At 40.2% G+C, this 21889-nt stretch overlaps 1 protein-coding gene across 5 annotated transcripts in view; it reads right to left on the bottom strand.

Moving 5' to 3' along the window:
- The window catches only part of IFTAP (intraflagellar transport associated protein), a 70825-nt gene that overhangs the window by 42331 nt on the left and 6605 nt on the right, over positions 1-21889 (bottom strand). For 4 of the 5 annotated variants that reach the window (XM_052781902.1, XM_052781903.1, XM_052781900.1 and 1 more), the window contains exon 2: positions 11491-11643. In XM_052781902.1, the coding sequence (XP_052637862.1) occupies positions 11491-11593 (103 nt within the window). In that variant the 5' untranslated portion in view covers positions 11594-11643. Of the gene's footprint in view, positions 1-11490; positions 11644-18662; positions 18754-21889 lie in introns of all 5 variants that reach the window. The other variant, XM_052781899.1, reaches the window with a different exon arrangement.

Below are 21889 nucleotides of genomic sequence, written 5' to 3'. Positions count from 1 at the left end.
GTCACTGCAGCCAAGGCTGCCCTTGAGCTTCACATTCCCCACCAGCCCCTCCTTGCTGGTGAGAACAAGATGCAGCATAGCCCCTCTCCTCATCGGCTCCTCCATCACTTGGAGAAGGAAGCTGTCATCAACGCATTCCAGGAAACTCCTGGATTGCCTATGCCCTGCTGTGTTGCCCTTCCAACAGATACCAGGGCTTCTGAATGTGAGGCTGCTCCTATCTGTCTATAGAGGGCTTCATTTGCTCAATCTTCCTCATCAGGTGGCCTGTAACAGACCCCACTAGAACGTCACCTGTCCCTGCCCTCCCTTTAATACTGACCCATATGCTCTCAGTTGGCTCCTCCTCCATCCCCAGGTGGACCTCCATGCACTCCAGCTGGTCATTGACATATGAGGGCAACAACCCCTCCTCATCTTCCCTGGCTGTCCTTCCTAAAGAGCCTGTATCCTTCCATTCCAATGCTCCAGTCATAGAAGCCATCCCACCACGTCTCTGTGATGCAAACTGCACCAGATCAGAGCAATCTAGCAAACAGATTTTAACACTCAGACCACAGATGGATCCTCTGAATAATTCCTAAATCCCACGTCTCTTGATATGACATCTGGCTTCTCCCTGCTTTTTTAGCAAGTACTTTCCTAAAACAATATTTGGAAACAGCAGCACATACGGGCAATCTCTTCTTCCTACACACTCTCTTGTTCAAACCATGGAAATGAAGCAGTATTACACAAGAAACCCTCTTTTAAATTCTTGACAGGTAAAATGGTCACCCACTATTTGAAGACAGTTTTACTGTCACCCTACTTTATAGGATGACCTAGATGACTAGCTCAAAAAGTTTCAATCTTTTGTTACGGTAGTGGTAAAACAGGATGGACTTCCTGTTTTATACTAAGAACTGACAAGCTTTATATTAAAGACTGACAAGCCACAAAAGGATATTAATGTATTTTAGGGTATGTGTGTATTAGCAAATTATGCAGCCAAACATGTGCAGACCTATAGAATAACAACAGGGACTAAGGACCCAGTGTCCTCCCCATGCACATCAGGAACCTTTATGTATGAGAAGTGAGAACAAGCTTCTGGAAGCCATATACTTTTCTCGGCCAGATCAACAGAGAGACAAAAGGCATCATCAGCTGGAATTATCAGTAACATAATTCATATAGCTGATAGGTTCTGAATAAACATGATATTCCTGCACTAGCCCATGCCTATCTTGGATACCACTGTGGTCATTCTTCTGGGATATAAACCAGATAATCCTTCTCCAAAACATAGGTTCTGAATTCTCCAAATAAAATAATACCACTTTTACCATCAAAAGACCTATGACACATAGTTGGGCAGTTGTAATTAGACAGTACATATGAGCTGACAAACTTATTAGGTTATATATTTTCTGGACAGCTGAGCAATTGTCACAGTTAAAAAGCTAGAGAGATTAAATGAGCAAATAAGAAATCAAGCGCATTCATAATATTTATGTGCCATTTACCAATCCCAGACTACAGCTAGAAGCACTGTCCCTTTTCCTAAGAGATCAGTCATAAACTGCTGTTAGAAACTTTTTTTCTGGTTACGACCATTGCAGTTATTGGGTTATAGAATATTAAACATTACTTTTGATGAAACATTCACAACTGCAATGTGATACTAGATTCATGACTGGAAGTGAAGAAAAATTCAGAAGGAAAAGAAAAAAGTCTAAGCAACCCAAAGCAGTTGTGAAATGCATGCTGTGGACAGAATACCAGTTATGCAACCATGTGCATAATGAGGCTATGCCACATAAGTTGGAGGGGGGAGGAGGTGAATCAAACATTAAGTTGCTAGCCCCAAGCACAGCCCCTCAGGGCCAGTAAGATCCACCTTCAGATGTCCAAAGTAACTACTGACACCTATAGTTTCTCAATGCATGCATCACATAACTGGCTCTCTTGAAGCAGTAACACTGATAATCTTAAAAAATAAGAAATTAAAGAAACTACAATCTGCAGAGAAATATGACAGCTGTATTCCTTTGACAGTGTTCTGAATTTCAACCATTTCTGTCCTTACTTTTGAAAGAAAAAAGGAAGGAGGAAGGATCACATTCAAGCCAGCAAGAGGATCACTCTGCCTTCCCCCTGACTAAGTGATAATTGATTCATTATTCACAGTCGCAGTTATCAACCTGCCAAGATCCCAGATGTACAACACTGGCCTTTACAACATGTGACAAAAGTCAAAAATAAGGGATACAAACACAACAAAAAGTAGCAGGAGGAGGAAGTTGAAATGATGCAAAGATTCACATATTCACTCTGCAGACAGTTTCTCAGTCTTACTTTTTAGAAAGTCCACTGTCAGTACCTTAACAATGAAATAACAAGCCAGCTTAGGTCTCTAGAAAAGTAAATCTGAGTCTCACAAGAGTAGTATCCATCATAATTGTGTGTCACTGAAAAGTATGTTGCAGACTTCAGAAACATATTTCTATCAGAAAGTACATCCAGCTTGATAAATTTTTTTCTCTCCCGCTATCTATCCTCTATATTGCTTAAAATTCTCTTTGTCTTCCAATTTGGAAGGGAATCTTTTGAAAATGTTCACTGAACACCCACATATTTCAAAGAATAATGGAGTCACTTATCACAAAGCCAGAGAAGATAGCTACGAGGATTATCAGGAAAAACTTCCTGTCAGTGAAATCTATTAGATGAAATAGTAGCCCCAGAAGAATGATAAAAGTCTCGTGGTCTGAAACATTTCAAAGCCAGACCAGACGCAGCAATCAATAACATACTGTAGAAAACCTGGCTTGGGATAATATACTGCACAAAACAATACAAACTACTGGGTACTTCCTGCCTTTTTTCAAATCAGTGAATTCATTCCAAAAACAAAAATTGGGTGAGAATGGGAAACAGGCCTCTTTAACTGTAAAAAAGAAAAAAATACAGCAAAGCTACTATTGTAAGTTCCAATTTACTTCTTTGTCCTCAAAATGCTGGACTGAGGGCCAGCAGAAAGCCTGTCGATCCCTTAAATCCCTTCCAAGTTATGCTTTGATGGAAAACCTGGGATTCAAATAATATATTAACTTTGTGCAGGACTCCTGAACAAAAAAATAATTTTACTTATAGTAGTATGATAACTGTCTTGCACAGAGTTCATGAGTACAACTTTCATGTTCATTCACCACCTCCATTCTTCAAACACATCATTGGGAAACAGCCACATTTTAAAACAAGAACACTGTCACTGAAACATTTCCATAAAATAGCACTTTGAGATGTTCACAAGACAGTACTATACTGTAGGAGAAGTACCTGTATTTACCTATTTGCAACTATGTAAACCATTGGATGGTGCTGAGTTCATTTGCCCTAAATGACAAGCTGTAAGAGGAAAAAACAAATTCCAAGGCTGAAAATCCAATTTGTTGGGAAGATAATTTTTAAAGCCGCCTATTTCTTTTTGGTAATTCAATCAAACCAGCTCCCAGATTTTCTGCAGTAACCCAATCAAAACTTGCAGCCTCCTTCTGCTTGTATATTGCCCAGATGAGAATAAAATGTAGTGTTTTAAAATTACTTAGCCTAGAAAACCTGCTCTGATTTACATTCTCGAGCTATCTTCCTGTTTCCATGTATTTAAATGCATAAATCTCTGTGAATCAATGCAGTTTGTCCAACTTTTCATGACAAAAAGCCCAAGTATCCCATACAGTAAGTACTTGGAGGATTTCAGTATTAAGGTCCTATATGCCTGTCCATAAGTAAAAGCAATCCAGCTGCAGTTCAGGCACCTAAACTTCATAATGTAGTGCTGTTTTAAGAGTCTTAGTGCATCCTGCCTAGCCTCCTGCTGCCACCCAAAAAGGCAGTGGATGTTCCATAGATACTATATCATATCTGCCAACCCTCAGCATCTGAATTGTCTCTCCCCTAGCTATCTGAATTCCTGAAGTCCCATTCCAATCTTACTCAACCGAAACCCTCACTAATTTCAATGACAGTGATCTCACAGTAGCACTGAGCAAGTAGAACTCTTCTGTCAAAGTAACTCAATCAGATTAACAGCAGAGAAAATAACAACTTACTTGCCTAAGTGTGCAAATTAATATTTGTAACACATCTTGAAAGTCCAATATGTCAAACATCGTGGTCTTCTGTTTTTGCACTTCACCTCCAATTAACAAGGGCATTGTTGCTGCTGAATCCCCTTTCCTTCACTGCAGTGTTTCACCAATATAACTCCCTCATGCCTACGGAATTCTTTGCTCTTTACACCAGAACAGAGATTCAGCTGGTGCAGCCTTTTCCCCTAATGTTTTCTGTATTACCCTGATTAAATGACAAATAATTAGCAAAAACTATTGTTTACCTTTTTTTTCCCTTAAAAAAAGGTCAACTTTTACTATAATCAGTAATACCAGCTTGATTCTTTTCTCAGTAATGCCAATTTTCTAAGGAAATTGCACTACCCCATGTCCTCAGCTAGGATAAGTACATATGGCGTGGACTGAGACAAGTAACTTCAGCAGGACTATTTCTGACTTAAAAGGGTAAACTCTTAAGTCCCAGTTATTACTTTTGACTGCCATTTTTGGATACTTCCCTTATTGCAGTAGGTTTAAAAACCAGACAGGAAAGGACTTTTTTTTGTATGTGCTCCTTCAGGGGAAGGACAAATGACTGTTACTCTCAAGTATATTTCAGCCACTCTCACACACCTGCGTTAGCTTAATGTACAGCAATACTTCTCCAAAACTAACTCAGCTCTTAATTTTCAAAAGCTTAACTGTTCTTCTACTGTATCAGTATCTCTCCCTTTTTCCTTAATGGAACCTATAGGTTCTGGGTTTATGTAGTGTTTATCTGTATCAATACCTATGTCTCTGTTGTGCTTTAGACAGCGTCAGTCTTAGAAAAGGGGCAGTATTTCCTGTTTATACCACATTCACCCCAGCTGATCATTTAAAAATATGTATTATTCTTCCACGGTTCAACAGTGCTGCTGCTGGATACCTTCTCCATTTGAATACTATAATGCAGTCAGTTAAATAACAAGGCAAATGTGCACTTGACCATTTCAGCAGCCCACATGGGCAAAATCCTGCTTCTTCCAACAGATGATGATGAAAAATAATCTTTAAAAAAATCAGAAAACCATGACTGAAATCTTAGAGCAGATCCCCAGCTGATATTAGCCAGTACAGTCCTACAAAGGGAGTTACACCTCTTGATCTACCAGGGATCAAGTGGTATCTATCACTACCAAGCAATGCCAACATACTAGATAAGATTTCTAGTTCTAAAAATAAAAAGTGTTTATGTGGTGAGGGAAAAAAAAAGCATCATAAAGGCACAGGCTGTACAATTGATAGTATTTTGCAATTATAATTTGAAAGTGTATCAGGATATAAAAGCTGGAAGATGTTTTCCAGAAGTTGATAAAGGTGGGCCTGCTTCTGACGGCTTCAGAAAATCTACACTGTCCTTTGCAGAATGCATATAGTGTTATATTTCAGAAATTGTGTTTGAGGGATAGTTTAGGAAGAGCTTTAAATTAGACAGTAACTAATGGGAGAATACTAGTTCAGAATACAGGAACTCCACGCTTCTTTCTGAGTCTTGGCTACACTAAGTCATACGTTGATACCTTAGCTAAAAGAAACAGAATGTATTTGAGTTTATTACTTAAATAAGCACTGTGTTTGTCACACTTGGGTTTTTTTTATTTTTAAAGTCAAAGCAACCACAAATGTGCTTAAATTCATCCTCAGCACAGGGAAACTACATTAAATACATATGTCGGGAGCACTTTAAAAGAGCAGGTGATATACTAATAAATCAGGACAGAAATGATTTTGAAAATCTTCTGTGTACTTGCATTCTAGAAGAATTCAGCACTAGCAGGTAAGTAGATAAGGTCTGTAAGAAACAAGTGAATTATATATAATTAAAAGCATCTGACATCTCCATACAAAGTATTCTTTTTTTAACAAATAATATCATAAAAAGATTACAGCAGGTGAGAACAAATTAATAAAATGTCAGAGAGCCCAAGAGTTTCAAAAATGCTCAATTTTGGGTATTATAATTAAGACATTAAGGCATCTTCAAAAGGCCTGATTTTTTTTTAAGGCAAATACCTACTTTCTTGAAATTAGGCATTTCTATGTGATTTTATACTGGACACAGAAAAGCACACAATTCTATAGAGTTCAGCACTAAATTGGAAGTGAGGTCACTTGATTTCTGATTGTCCTGTTGAGCCACTATATGGCTCTGATCTCTGACATTATTTGCTTTGTGTCATTTCCACATGTGGAAAAGAAGGCTTCCCCACCTCACTGCAATGACGTGAGACTTAGCTAACAGCTGCATTTAGCACACTTCGATGCCTTTCAAGGCAAGGTGATGAGCTAGAGCAAGTATCAAAGTATCAACAGCAAAATTACTAAATATTTCCCTTTTTTTACATTCTAGAAAATTTAAGTTATCCAACAGAATGCAAATATATTTTTTCCATCTGAAACAATCTTTAGAAATTGTTTAGTAATAAAGGCATCACAGCAAAGAACAAAGAATTGCTATCAGGGAAGCACTATTGTTCAAGAGCTGTCAAAGTTTCCAGGAGTCCGAGTGCCTCTGTCCTTATCTGGTGCTGCCAGTGAGCTACTGTGCAAACAAACATGAGTCATTTCCCTTCTTTATGCCTAATTTTTTCTGTCTATACAATGGAGATGAAGTACTTTGCATAGCAAATACCACTGAGTTCTAAGGACAACAAATATCCATAAAACAGATCAGCTATTATTACTTTAAAAATAATCTATTATGTTTGCATCCCTATGTCTTTTTTTCCCTACATTCAGGGGCTCTATATGATATTTGATTTTATACTATATTGAATGAAGGTTACACAGAGAGAGCTACTGAATTTATGATCAATAGAAAATTGCAAATTTTTTCTCCCAACCAATTTTTTCCAATGATCCAGCACAACACATCAATAAAAAGCTCTGAATTGACACTGTTTCCCTATTTCATGCCCTGTTTAAGTTCCCTGGGGATGACAGATTAATTTAATTAGTTTTATTGAACCATCTAGTTGCTTTTATTGGCAAATCCACTCATAGGAAGAAGGCTGCAAATTTCTCTTCCAGTTAGCATTGTCCTACTGGTCCATTTTTAAAATTAAAGTGAATTTACTGTCATTTCTTATATAGTTTTCTGCTATGCTTTCTGCTGTTGAGACTCACATTTGTGAAGTGCCTCCACTGACACTTATATAGGAAGTTTAAAGTTGTTGTTTTTCCTAAATGTGGTTAACGAAAAAAGGAAGCAGACAGCTACCGTCAAATGGACTGTGAACTAAATACATCGCTCAGCTTTCACTGGGGAATTAAATTAATCTGATCGCAACACAGAATATGGCTCTTGCATGCCACCTGGAAGCAGAGAAGTGGTCAGCCACTTTCCAACTTCCTCCGCTTGACAGCTTGCTCGGCACAGAAGCATCAAAACAACAGCACTGAGGCTATGAAGTATATATCTAAGGTTCAGTTTGCTTAGAGATAGATCTCATCAAAGTCCTCAGACTTCAAAGCACTGCCAGGCAGTGTGAGGTATATGAAATAGAGCAAAATTAACAGTAGGAATGGATTGAATTTAATCCCAGTGGTCAAATGCCCAGGACCATGTTAAAAATATGAATCTAAACTTGGGTTTGGATATGAATTTTATTCATGGCAGCATTTTTCTGTGCAGCTGACTGATCCAGGATCTCATATTTTTAGAAGGAGAAGTAATCTAAAATCTAGATGAAAAATTTGAAGCTTGGACAATTTGGGGGGGGGGGTCTGTATTTTTTTGTAGAAGGTCAAATGAGATATTTTATGCTTCAGTGAATTTCCCAATCTTCCTCTCAGTTTAGAAAAATGAGCAGATGCTGCCTTCTAACTCTGGACATCATAGTTCTTTACACCAGATTTCAAACACTCTTCCTAAGATTTGAAAGAGCCTCTTGCCCTGTGTGGCAATTTTGTAAAAAGTGGGGATTGGGTCTATCTCCATGAGATTTTAACCAAAGTTGTTCTAGGAAGTGTTTAGTTCTGAAGAGACCACACATTCACCACAACTACAGAAATCTGTGTCATCAATTCCTTTGTAAATCCAACTCTTCTGAGGCTTCTTCAACTGCAGTCAAGAAATCACTCTTAAGATTTGTCTCTGGACTTAAAAAACATAGTGGAGTTGTACAACCTCAAAGTAAATGCCAGTTAGCTGTTTTATTATCAGATTGTTTTTATACCCAAAGCTAAAAGAACAAACTAACAAAACTAAATACATAACTTAGCATAAGCATAAGGGGGTTCAGTGATTCTAAGAGCAGTACAAACAAAAGTATTAAAATAAATGGCTAATAAAAGGATTCCTCTTACCAACATCTTCACTTTGGATTTGCACAAGAGGTGGTCATTTTTTTCCAGATGCTGAAAACTTGTGCAAAGCTTTACAGCAAGCATGAAAAATTTCATCCTTCTGGACCCGTGCTCTAATTACTAAATTACATTCACATGGGTTCACCAGCCCTTTCACCTATCTATTCATCTTGTTAATGTTATCCTTTTGACAAAAAACACACTTGGGATGCTGTAAGTAGAAAAACTAAGAGACTTACTTGAATCTTAACCCAGCCCTCAAGTGTCCATCCATTACAGAATCAATAAAAACCGTTAAAAATTTTTCCAATTACGGAGGGAGTGCTCACATACTTTTTAAATATTATGCGTTTAAGATATATAGGTCATGTTCTGTTGGAGTATACATGCTTTAAATGCTGAGCTCAGAGTTTTAAAATTACATTTAAGTATGTTCATCCATGTCCCATCAGATCTGGTAGAAGTGAGGTAAAAGCCTTACTATAGGATTTACTTGTCAATTAGTCTATGAACTCTCATTCTGTCACGGCACCAAGCACACTTTGAAAAACAGAACTACTGGGTTTTTAGGAATACTAAAATCAGGAAGATTAAATTCCTGTATCAAAGATATACTTTTATGGTCCAACTAAGTTATAATGTATCTGCATGCTATTTAAACCATACATATCACTAAATGAATTACACAGAATTTAGAAGGACCTTATTTTGACTCCAACTCTTGTTCTACTTCAGCTAAGAGAATATCTTTTTCAAATAACACAAGGAAGAATAGGAGTAGCCAAAGGTAGTATCACACATTCAGATACAAAAAAGACCATATTCTAAAAATGCAATTTTCTTGATTAGGATATTAGCAACCCTTAAAAAGCCAATGAAAGTCAGGAATGCAAAAATTCATTAATACTGTTTCCCATATTTACAAGAATGGAACTATGCTGTCAGCGGAAGACCCTAATGTGCTCACAGGGGGTTACTCCATGCTGACATTTATAGCCTCAAAGGGCTCTTTTTAGATAGGCCAGAACAATCAAGGATGCTTGGGTCTTTGTACTCAAGGTATATTCTTTTCAGTTTCACTGTGTGTAAATTTAACTAATGAAGAAAAACCAAACATTACCTATGAAATCAGATTCTTATGAGATGCTTTCAAGAATAATGTGGAAACTCCTGGTGAAAATATCCTTGCAAACCCAACTAGAGAGCTAGTACAAATTCCTGAACAAGTGAAAACCACCTTATATAAATATGGTACCCTGTGAAATCAGTGGGATCCAATTAGCTATATCTGTGTCTTCTGTTTCCAATGTTACGACAGTCAAAAATCTATCAGATGGTGATGTTTTTCAAGGAATTTTTTTAAAGAGCTCCAATATATTTACACACACAACTGAATAGGCTTGGTTATTTGTGTATACAACTAGCTATCTCCATATCTAATTAAGCAAGACTGCAAATTCTGACATTAATGAGCATTAACGTGTAGATCAACACCATTATCAGGCCAAATTCAGAAAGGTAATCTGAAAATGGTTAGATTTTGCTTGACAGTAATCACAAATATATCCCCACAGTAAATATCTGAACTCATACATAAAAGTGAAAATTTCTGAAGCCTCTTAGCAGATAGTCTTATTAAGCTATGACAGTTGCATTTTTTAAAAACAATTAAAGCCAAATGACTATTTTTCAAATGCAAAATTAAGAAACTAAGAATGTGATATTTTATAAAGTATTTTGCACTGTTCTGATGCTAAAATGCCTTGTGCTTTAAGTGGAATTTTTGCAGGTCATTAGTTTATAATGCAAACCAGCACCTTTGGGTATTTTTAAAGGAAAATGAAGGTGGGAGGAAAACAAGCTGAGCTGTTTTGTTTATAGCAGCACAGGAAACTGCATTTCTAAGCATTTGATTCAGCTAAAGCTCTACGTTTTATACAGTTTTAGTGGCAGATGCTATAGTGACAATGAAAGTGACTGAAATACATGCTGAGGCTCTTTGCAAGTAGCATCATGATATGCAGCATGCTTCTAAGATAGGAGCTATCCCCAGTGTATCAATCATACATAAAGAAGACCAGAACCTAATTTTCAATCCTCTTATCTCATCCCCTAGTGTCTCCTTCCTCTTCTATTTTTTATTGGGAGAAGAGACAGAAGGTTGCCACAAGATTATTTCTATGGCAGCTTCAGCTCTCCCACTAGTTTTCTGCTCAGTGCCTGTGACTGATACTTAGTTCTGCCTGAAGGACAAGGACAGGACAGACTTCTGAATGCCAATCAATGGAGCATGCCACATGCTGTACTTGAAAAATACACGGCTTCTGCAATAATATGAGGACATCATTTTTAGTGCAAAACTGTGGTAAAGAGAATTGTGAGTAATATGTAGCTCGCATTTATTTTTATGGCACCTGACTTAACATGGCCAAAAGAAATGAATCTAAGCTACAGAATTTGGATCCAGATCTGTAATTCAGCAATGCTCAGATCAAGGTTAAGCCCTACCTTTTACTTCATCTGCAGAGCATGAGACTTCTTCAGACTAATCATCCTAACCTGATGTCCTGAAGTGCCTTCATCCAAGTTATCTGTTAGCTCAGCGCACACGCCACATAGCGCAGCAAGGTAGTGTTAGTAAATCTGTGAAAGTATCCAAATTGCACACCCCAAATCTTAGGCCATCTCGTACTATTAAGTACTTTCCTTAGGCTCTTCTTTTATGGAAACTCCTCTAGCAAAGCAATGCAGGACCTGCCTAGGAAAAGCCTATCCTTCCAAATAGTGCATGTTCCCCCACCTCCCTAAAGCAAGCAAAACATGGTTAAGCACCTGTAGAGACCTACGTTAGCAGTCTGTGAACCAAGCTAAGGAAAGTTGTCCTTAGGGATCCCATTGCTGAGAGGAGAAACAAAAGCATCACAAGGATTTGCCTAAAGTCACAAAGCAAGTGAGTAGCAGAACAACACTAAATACTACTGCTTCTCTTTTTACCTCCCCTTCTGGCTGCAGTTTCTAATGGGACATTTGGGAAGCTACATACCTTTCAAAAGATAAGTGAATGTATTTAGAAACTCTTCATATGACTGCTCATGGCTATTAATAAATTGATCAAGGATGCTGTCATTTAACAGTTGTTGTCCCATGATCCACACCTTGACAGTCAAACAGGCATATCTGCTTTAGTAGGCTGCTTCTGCAATAGAAAGAAAAGAGCCATATGTATCTGTAGGCAGAAAACAAATTAACTGAAAAGTCCCTAATTCACATAGACGAGCACTAGAATGTCCAATTTTTCTTCTCTCCTTCTGAAGTTCTGATCTTGTCTGTGGGACCTTACACAACATTTCCCCCAAAATTCAAGTGGACATAGTAATTTTAAGTACAAAGGGAGAGACTGTGATCAGCTATGCCTGAAATTTATGTCCTCAGGTAATATGGGCCACAGAAGTGACAACCTCTCTCGGTGGTGTTCATTCCCCCTCATTTTAAGTTGCTCAGTCTTACAACCCCTGCCTTCTTTGCAGAACCAGTGACACCACTCACTAGCATGTTAACAACCAGCACACCTGTACATTCAGAACTTGGACTGAATCCATCATTCTGCAGGTGCACTGTTTACTGTACCATCAAAGCCACTAAACCCAGATTTTGGAGGGCATGTTAAATCATGATGACATGTGTGTGTATGCTCAGACAGCACACAGGACGGGGAGGGTATGATGGAACTGGGCAGCCACGTACGAAGGCAAGGACCACTCTTGAGAAGGGAACAAATGCTGAGAGCTGAAGGAACCCCATAGAGCCTTTTCTGGACTTCAAAGCTCCACTCTTCGGTCACACAGCAACAGCTTTCCAGCCCATCTTCATCATTTTACTAGACTCTTAAGGGAAGTAATGGCCCTGAAACAGCTCTCGGTGAAGTATGCTGAAGTTAATCTTGCCCCTCACTTATAAAAGCTGTGTAAATGCATTTTAACAGCCGTGTGATGCTAAATAGTTAATAATATTGCTGATTTTTTATACACATAGGACCAGACTACTAGAAGCAGAAAAACACAGATGAGGGTGTGGACACACATAACTGGCACATTGTCTCACATGGTGGCAACTTAACTAAAAAATGTAAATGATCAGTTTGCATACATAAATGTGATAAAGATGCAAGAATGCATTATACACTAAGTGCATGCTTGATTTTCATGTGTTCCTGTGTTTCTTCTCTTGATTTACCACAGCACTAAGAAGTGGCTTTGGGAATGAAAGCTTAATTTTTCTTAAATCAACTACACTAAGGAAAGGCTGCCAACCTGATTTTAAAGTTAAATAAGATTGAACAAGAATTGTTCAGAGCCCAGCAGGAAAATAAAGCCTGATTTCTAATGTAAAACTCTAATTTTGTTGGATTGCCAGCTTGTAAAGAAGACTAATGTTCTGAAGATATAAAAACACATGCACACCCACATGACCTAAAGTTTAAGTTTTCTAATGTTTTACAAAAAACAAACCAGTATTAATCTCTCTGTGGACTGACCAAGCAGAATATAATTTACCAGACTCTCGGAGTGGTTTATGCAAATTACAGTGGCTTCAGAGGGAAGTAATGCCTTCTATTCCTCATTATTGTTCCATTATTACAGTCATTATTTGAGGTAAATTTCATTATATGAAAGACTGCAGTGATTTGTAAGGCTAGTGTCAAAGAAAAAAAATATATGCATATATTTAATCAAGAAAATGGTAACAACAACCTTTTGTTTTTCTTTGGCATCTGGCGTCTAGGATCTCCAAATCCTTTATAAACACTAATGAAATAAACTTCACGACAGTCCCATGAGGAAGAGCAAACAAATATTATTCCCAATAACAGATGAAAAAAATGAGTCACCAAGAGTTTAAATGACTTATAAACAAATCAGAGGAGGGCTGGCAGTAAAGCTTAGGTTACTTTACTCTAAAATGCTCTAGGAACCTAGAAAATTGTATCCTTAACCAAGCTGAATGGCAGCTTTCTCAGTGAATGCCATGTTCTACAGCCACCTGGTCATCAGCCTGAGATTAAGCATCCAGACCAGGTGTTACCAAAATGCTATAGCTCAATTCTTAATCTGCTGCGCAGCCTCTACTTCCTACAGAACTTGGGAAAGTTCACTTCAGATTTTAATATCCTCTGCTGGTTAAGCTGTAGAAGAGCAACAACAGTGCAACAAGACTTTGGATAAACACCAGGTTTTGACTCACTGCAGTTAGCTGGGAAACGCAGTGCTGAATTCAACTTGAATGAAAGTTTTAGCTGAACTACGATTGCAAAATCCTGAACATCAGCCTCATGAAAAAGCAAGCACTGGATGCTGTTAGAATATAATCTAACATTTAATACCTGAAATCTCCTGACGTATGGAGATTAGGAAGTTATCCCTAAAGGTTTTAAACATATATCTCACTAAGCCTATATATTTTCATCTAGTGTGCACTTCAATATGCATGCATTGGGAGAAGCATCATCAAAACAGTATTACTTAAAAAAAAAAATAGCAGAGAAAATTCCCTGGATATTCCAAGCATGGGAAAAGATTACTTTCTCAAGCCTAACAGCTTTTTTTACCAGAAAATGGACCAAATTTTTAACCAAGTCAAAACAGTATATCCAGAGTAGCTCTGCTACAGCCAATATAGTTATTACAGGCATTAGTATATGAGATCTGCTATCAGCTATGTCAAAGGTTTTTGTCTTGGGTTAAGAAAATAAATAACTCGTAATTCATAGGCCACATTTCCTTATGTTTTCTTCTGGAAAAAAAAAAAAACCCAAAGAATATATTTTGGAATGTGAGTTTAGTAAATTATTCATATTTTAATAAATGTTAAATTGGAAAAGAGGGGAGAAAACCCTATTTGTTATTTTGGCATACATCCTCCATTGCTTTTTATATGAACTTCACAGTTTTGCTTCAAAAATCTAAAGCAAGAAATAAAATGCAAAATGGACTACAGAGGTGTATTGGGTCTGGCTGAGACTCCCTGGCTCTCATCCATGAGCTGATTCATCAACTAGAGAGCCAAGGAGTCATCAGCAAGACTCATTCACCTTTTTAATAGTCCTATATGGCCAGTACAAAAGTCTGATGGAGGGTGGAGGTTAACAGTAGATTATTGTGGCCTGAATGAAGTGACACCGCCACTGAGTGCTGCTGTACCAGACATGTTAGAGCTCCAATATGAACTGGCATCAAAGGCAGCCACGTGGTATGCTACAATTGATATCGCCAATGTGTTTTTCTCCATTCCTTTGGCATCAGAGTGCAGGCCACAGTTTGCTTTCACGTGGAGAGGTGTCCAATACACCTGGAATCGACTGCCCCAGGGGTGGAAGCACAGCCCTACCATTTGTCATGGACTAATCCAAACTGTGCTGGAACAAGGCAATGCCCCTGAACATTTACAATACATAGATGACATCATCGTGTGGGGCAACGAGGCAGAAGAAGTGTTTGAGAAGGAAAAAAGAGTAATTCAGATTCTTCTGAAAGCTGGTTTCGCCATAAAGAAAAGCAAGGTCAAGGGACCTGCACAGGAGATTCAGTTCTTGGGAATAAAATGGCAGGATGGACGCCATCATGTCCCTATGGATGTGGTTAATAAGATAGCAACTATGTCTCCACCAGCTAAGAAAGAAACACAAGCTTTCCTAGGCCTTGTGGGGTTCTGGAGAATGCATATTCCAGGTTATAGTCAGCTTGTGAGCCCTCTCTATCGAGTAACGCAGAAAAAGAACTATTTTGAATGGGGCCCTGAACAACAACAAGCCTTTGAGCATATCAGACAGGAAATAGCTCGTGCAGTAGCTCTTGGGCCTGTCCGGACAGGACCAGATGTACAAAATGTGCTCTACACTGCAGCTGGGGAGCATGGTCTCACCTGGAGCCTCTGGCAGAAAACACCAGGAGAAACCCGAGGTCGACCATTAGGGTTTTGGAGCCGGGGGTACCGAGGATCAGAAGCCCACTACACCCCGACTGAAAAAGAGATACTAGCAGCATATGAGGGGGTTCGAGCCGCTTCAGAAGTTGTTGGTACAGAAGCATATCTCCTCTTGGCACCACGATTGCCCGTGCTACACTGGATGTTCAAAGGAAACATCCCCTCTACACATCATGCAACCAGCACTACATGGAGTAAGTGGATAGCATTGATCACACAACGGGCTCGACTGGGGAAATCTAACCACCCAGGAGTTCTGGAAGAGATCATGGACTGGCCAGAAGGCAGAGATTTTGGAGCATCACCTGAGGAGGTGGCTTGTGCCCAAGAGGCACCACCATATAATGAGTTATCAGAAGACGAAAGGCGTTATGCTTTGTTTACTGATGGATCCTGTCGTGTGGTAGGGAACCATCGGAAGTGGAAAGCTGCTGTGTGGAGTCCCACATGACAGGTCGTTGAGGCCACTGAAGGAGAAGGCGAGTCAAGTCAGTTTGCAGAAGTGAAAGCCATCCAACTAGCCCTAGACATTGCTGAACGAGAAAAGTGGCCGGTACTCTACCTCTATACCGACTCCTGGATGGTGGCTAATGCCCTATGGGGGTGGCTACAGCAGTGGAAGAAGACCAACTGGCAACGCAGGGGTAAACCCATCTGGGCAGCAGCACTGAGGCAGGACATTGCTGCCCGTGTAGAACACATGACTCTAAAGGTACATCATGTAGATGCTCACATGCCCAAAAGCCATGCCACTGAAGAACATCGAAATAATGAACAGGTAGACAAGGCTGCCAAAATAGAAGTAGCTCAGGTGGACCTGGACTGGGAGCGTAAGGGTGAGCTATTTGTAGCTCGATGGGCCCATGAGACATCGGGACATCTAGGGAGAGATGCAACATATAGGTGGGCTCATGATCGAGGGGTGGACCTGACCATGGAGGCCATCACACAGGTCACTCATGAATGTGAAACATGTGCTGCAATCAAGCAAGCCACCAGAATAAAGTCTCCCTGGAACAGAGGGCGGTGGCTGGGCTTTCGATATGGCGAGGCCTGGCAAATTGACTACATTGGACCACTGCCACGAACACGCCAAGGCAAGCGCTACATACTCACGATGGTGGAAGCAACTACTGGTTGGCTAGAAACATATCCTGTAAACCATGCCACCGCCCGAAACACCATCTTAGGCCTCGAAATGCAAATTTTATTGCGACACGGTACCCCAGAAAGAATTGAATCAGACAATGGGACTCATTTCCAAAATAACCTCATAAGCTCCTGGGCAAAGAAACACGGCATTGAGTGGGTGTACCACATACCCTATCACCCGCAAGCATCTGGAAAAATTGAGAGATATAATGGACTGTTGAAAACTATGTTGAGAGCACTAGGCAGTGGGACATGGAAGCACTGGGATACAAATTTAGCAGAAGCCACTTGGCTAGTTAACACCAGAGGATCTGCTAACCGTCCTGGTCCTGCCCAAACAAAACCCCTACATACTGTGGGAGGAGATAAGGTCCCCGTAGTGCACATGGGGAAGTGGCTGGGGAAGGCAGTGTGGATTTCTCCTCCCACGGGAAAAGGCAAACCCATTCGTGGGATTGTCTTTGCTCAGGGACCTGGGTGTACTTGGTGGGTAATGCAGAAGGATGGGGAGACCCAGTGTGTGCCTCAAGGACATTTAACCTTGGGGGAAAAATAATTTGTGATGTGAGTTCTATGTTGTAGGAAGTAATGTAGCAGGAATGACCTGAGCTGCAGAGGAGCGAACTTCACAGGGAACCAGACAAGTGCAACGGTGACCCAAACCAAGCCGGTGTTGGTGCCCAACGATCAAACACACTGCTTCTCCTGTCCTGACCACTCATCTTGACGGATGGGGCCCAAGTCATAACCTGTGTGTGAACATCTGGAGGAGTGGAAGAAGCCCATGGAATATCTATCTCTTAAAGGACAGGGGATAGTCATTAATAAGAATGTATAAATCTGTATGTTGGGTATAAAAGTGGTTTAAGTATGTAGGTTCAGTTGTAAATGTTGGTAAGAAGGGATTTCAGTAATGAGAATTAAATACAATGGCATGGTTAGAAGATATCTGTATTAAATTATGCGGGACCTGAGCATGACGCAAATGGTATGGAATAAGGGGTGGAGATTGTATTGGGTCTGGCTGAGATGGAGTTAATACTCCCCACAGCAGCCCTCACAGAGCTGTGCTCTGCATCAGTAGCTAGAAAGGTGTTGATAACACACCAGTGTTTTGGCTACTGCTGAGCAGTGCTGGCACAGCATCAAGGCTGTCTCTCCAACATTTCTGCCCCCCCCCCTCAATGGCAGGCTGGGGCAGGGCAAGATCTTGGGAGGGGACATAACCAGGACAGCTGACCTAAACTAACCAAACAGATATTCCATACCATATGACATCAGCTCAGATATAAAAGCTAAGTAAAGGGAGACGGAAGGGGGGCATTTTTGTCTTCCGGAGCAACCACTACATGTACTGAAGCTCTGCTTCCCGGGAAGTGGCTAGACATCGCCTGCTGATGGGAAGTAGAGAATAACATCATTTGTTTTTCTTTGCTTTCACTTTACTAAACTGTCCTTATCTTGACCCACGAGCCTTTTGTTATATTTTCTCCCCCCTGTCCAGCTGAGAAGGGGGAGTGATAGAGCGGCTTTGGTGGGCACTTGGCATCCAGCCAGGGTCAACCCACCACAGGAGGTGATAGTCCAACACAGACCTAATCTTCCCTTGCACAGCTGTTATTTATGCCTATAGAATCATCTCCTTGTGGAGAGGAAAAAACAGCTAGGTCCTAATGAAAGCCTAGGTTCTGTTGGAAGAACAGCCATTCACTCAAACAATAGAGGGGAGAGAGTGGCAGCTAGAACTACCTGTCCCCCCCTGTTTTTAATTATTTTGAAGAACTGCAGGGTGCTATTGCATCACCCCAAATGAAAGCAAGCACAGAGGATGGTATTTGGAGAACACCTACTATCCCTGAAAGTGAACATATGGTTAGGATGGATGGTACAATAGCGGTGTTCAGAAACTTAATCTCAACCTATCAAGGTTTTTGTATTTTTCATTTTCATTCCTCTCTGGTTTCTGCTGATTCCCACCTACTTTATTCCTGAGTCTCTCTTAAATGAACACCATACTGTGTCAGCTGCACAGAAGTTTTGTGATGTGCACAGCTGAAACCAGGCTGATCAGAAGACTCTCACCTTTGCTAAGGAGCTAACCAGTAGGTTCTACATAGGTAAAAGGCTTCAGCAATCATCCAATTCATAGCCTCAAGGCAAGGACTTCTTTGAACTGCCATGAAAAAAGAAAAAAAATGTACAATAATGGATTGGAGTCACCCACAATTTATGAACCGGGTACAATCACACCTCTACAAATTACATGGCTGCATTGTTCTGCTAGAGAGTAACTACTAATGAAATCAAAAACTTTTCTTCTTCCCAAAAGACATCAAAGTAACTTGGAGGTTTCAAGAAAAGTAAGGCAAGGATATCTGATCCTTTTCCTGTGCTGGCTCTGGGTAGTTTTAGAGTCAAATATCAGTAAGTGATGCATTCAAGCAGCAACTATACTTTCTTCTTTTTGCTTTTCACTCCTGCTCATCCATCCAAATTACTGTAACGAGGTTTCTTGAGGTTATCATTCATTAAGCCTTGCTGATCATCATCAGATTGTACAAAATCAATTTTATTTCTCAAAATGCAGTCTTCTTCCCAGCAGTTTAAGCCAAAACAGAAATCTCTGCATTGAATCGCAGAGGCAGGTCAAGTGAGTATTAGCATGATTTCAATTACACAGTTATTAGTTCTACTAAACAATTAAAAATGTGGTGGAATATAGGCTTCCTGTTTTATGTTGCATTTTTGAGTGCTTTATTATGTTTCTTTTAAATATAATATAGGCAATGAAAGAAAAATCAAGATTCTGAATTTTTAAATGGGAAGAGTAATAAGCTAATCCTCTCTACAAACTCTACAAACTAAAACCTTACATAATTTTATTTTTCTGGAAAAAGAAATATTTCACTAGTATTTCCGGCATAGGTTAAAGTCAGGTTTCCACACCGTGAATTTGCTCTCCCAAAAGTAATTCTCAGTAAAAAAAGAATATTCAGAATTGTTTATTTACAGATCTCTCATTGGTTCATGGAAAACACCACTAGATACACCTGTTCTTGAGATTTTATAACCTATGTCTGCAAAAATCAGATTGAACACAAATACACTATTTTTACATCTTCTACTCTGTTTCCACGGGACAATACCTGATCTTTTTTCCCTATAGAGCTAGCACAGTAACTACACCTGTCGCAACTAACTTTTTTCAAAGGGGTATTTAATACTTCAGATCTAACTAATCTCTCATAAAAACAATCCTACTCTCTTACAACCCACAATACAGAACTAAGCAGCAAGCATTTCTGTAACACCTCTCATCCATAAAGGTTTTACACGTCAGTCTGCACTAAAGACCTTGATTCTGGAGACTCTCTTGGCCTGGCTAGTTCAGCAACATAAAAGCTGCCACTAGTGATGGGGTGGGCTGGTAAAGGCAATGCAGAAATGATCTCTGCAGGTTGACCCCTCACGTAGTTAGGCAATACTGCAAGCATATAGCCAAGTCTTAAGTGTGCAGTAAGTTGTCTAGGGACCAAGTACAGAACCAAAGCTGGTTACTGCCTCCTAAGGACGATGAGAAAGCACACTGTGATTCAGGACATTAGAGCCTCCTCTCCAACCTGTTCCAGGACGCACGTAACAGCATGCTGTCTCTTACGAAAAACTGTAACATCCCAATCTGCCCTCTAGACAGCACTATTGTAGAAGTCACCCCATGTAATAGTGTATGTACCCATGTATTTGTGTAAAGCTTGCTCAAGGTAGCTGGTTAAATTACACACAAAATGAGTGACTTAGGTGCTTTATTGTTAGCAACTAAAGTAAACTCAATCTGAAGAACAGGGATTAGTACCTTTGGAGGAAAAGTATCTGATTATCACTCCTTGCTGTCTTACAACCGGTTTACCACATCAGTGAGTCAAGGATACTCTAGAGGAGTATGGATTTGCTACAATATTATTAAGCAATAAAGAATGAGGTAACACCTTTGCAAAAGGAATAAGCCTGTGTCAGATGACTGCAGTCAGAATCAACTTAAGCCTAAATGCTGGCTGCTCCCAAAAAGGCCACCACCACGCTCTCTCCTTCTTCACCCCTTGGCTTTTCATTCCAGCCCATCTCTTGGCCAGACAAAATAAACTACCAATATAAAACCTGAAACTAGCCTAAGCAAATACGTGTGTTCTGTTTTAAATATAAGTTTTCTGATCTGCCTTACAGCCATACCATCATGAGTGCCTGCACAAGGGGACAGTGGCAACATGCAGCAGGAGCAAGGGAAGGATGCAGGATTGCCCCTTTTGGCAGCCTGTCATCACCGTTTATGCAACCATGAAAGCACAGCCTCATCAGAAACACCACTCACAAACGGCCCAGAAAGCTGTGCTTCCTCCACACAAGCAAAAGCAGATGTTACCAGGGTACTCACACCCGCACTACCACTAGAGCTGGAGCCTGGAGTACAGATCATCAGCCCCCATGGTGCAAAGAGGCATGCAAAGCTGGAACTCAAGCCTGTCCTTAATAAATGTTTGTTGTTAGCTTTGGACTGTCGTCACTACCTTAACAAACATCCAAGGATGGCACTTTGAAAGTGGGCCAAGTGAAAGGAGTGATTCTGGGAATTCCTGCCCTGAGAAAGACATAAAACGTTTTCAGTGGGGCGGCACAGGAAGGCTACCCACTTTCCAGAAGACAGTCAACTCTTCCCTGCTTGTCTAGACACCTGCAAAGGTATAGCTGCAAAAGAAAGCCCTCCCTGCTCTACCGTCTTGCCCTACTTTTCTCCCTCCTCCTCCCCGCTACCCACCACCTGCGGGGAGGCAGAGCTCCTGCAGCAAACCCGACGGCAGCAAGCTCTGGCCACGAGCAGGTGCGGGTCAACTGAACTGCGGGAACAAACTAAAACAAAAAGGTTCAATTACAAAGAACAGAAACTTGCGGATGAGGTTCCTTGCAGCATCTCTCAATTCAATGGGATCTGCAACAGCTAATCCTGTTTAAATCAACAATGTTTGCCACTGCCCTCAGCAGGAGGCCTTAAGGGCACACACTTAATGTATCAGCAATTTGTGTGGATGGGAGCTGCATCTGCTTGTGTAAGTGCATTACTGAGCCTCAGAGCCGACCTTTGCGATGGTCAAAAACATGTGCCTCTCAGGCCCAGCTAGTACGAGCTTTTAAGGGGTACACCTAAGGGCTTTAATTGCAAGGAAGCACACTGATCCTGTTTGATTTCGGTGCTATTATGTCAGTCCTGTACATGATCAGAAGGTTTTTTTAATGAATTTCCAATGGCTTCAAGAATG

This window comes from Harpia harpyja, chromosome 3, assembly GCF_026419915.1.
Source record: "Harpia harpyja isolate bHarHar1 chromosome 3, bHarHar1 primary haplotype, whole genome shotgun sequence".
Lineage (NCBI taxonomy): Eukaryota > Metazoa > Chordata > Aves > Accipitriformes > Accipitridae > Harpia > Harpia harpyja.
The sequence above is the reverse complement of the archived record's forward strand: the minus strand, read 5'-3'. Positions and strand labels throughout refer to the sequence as shown.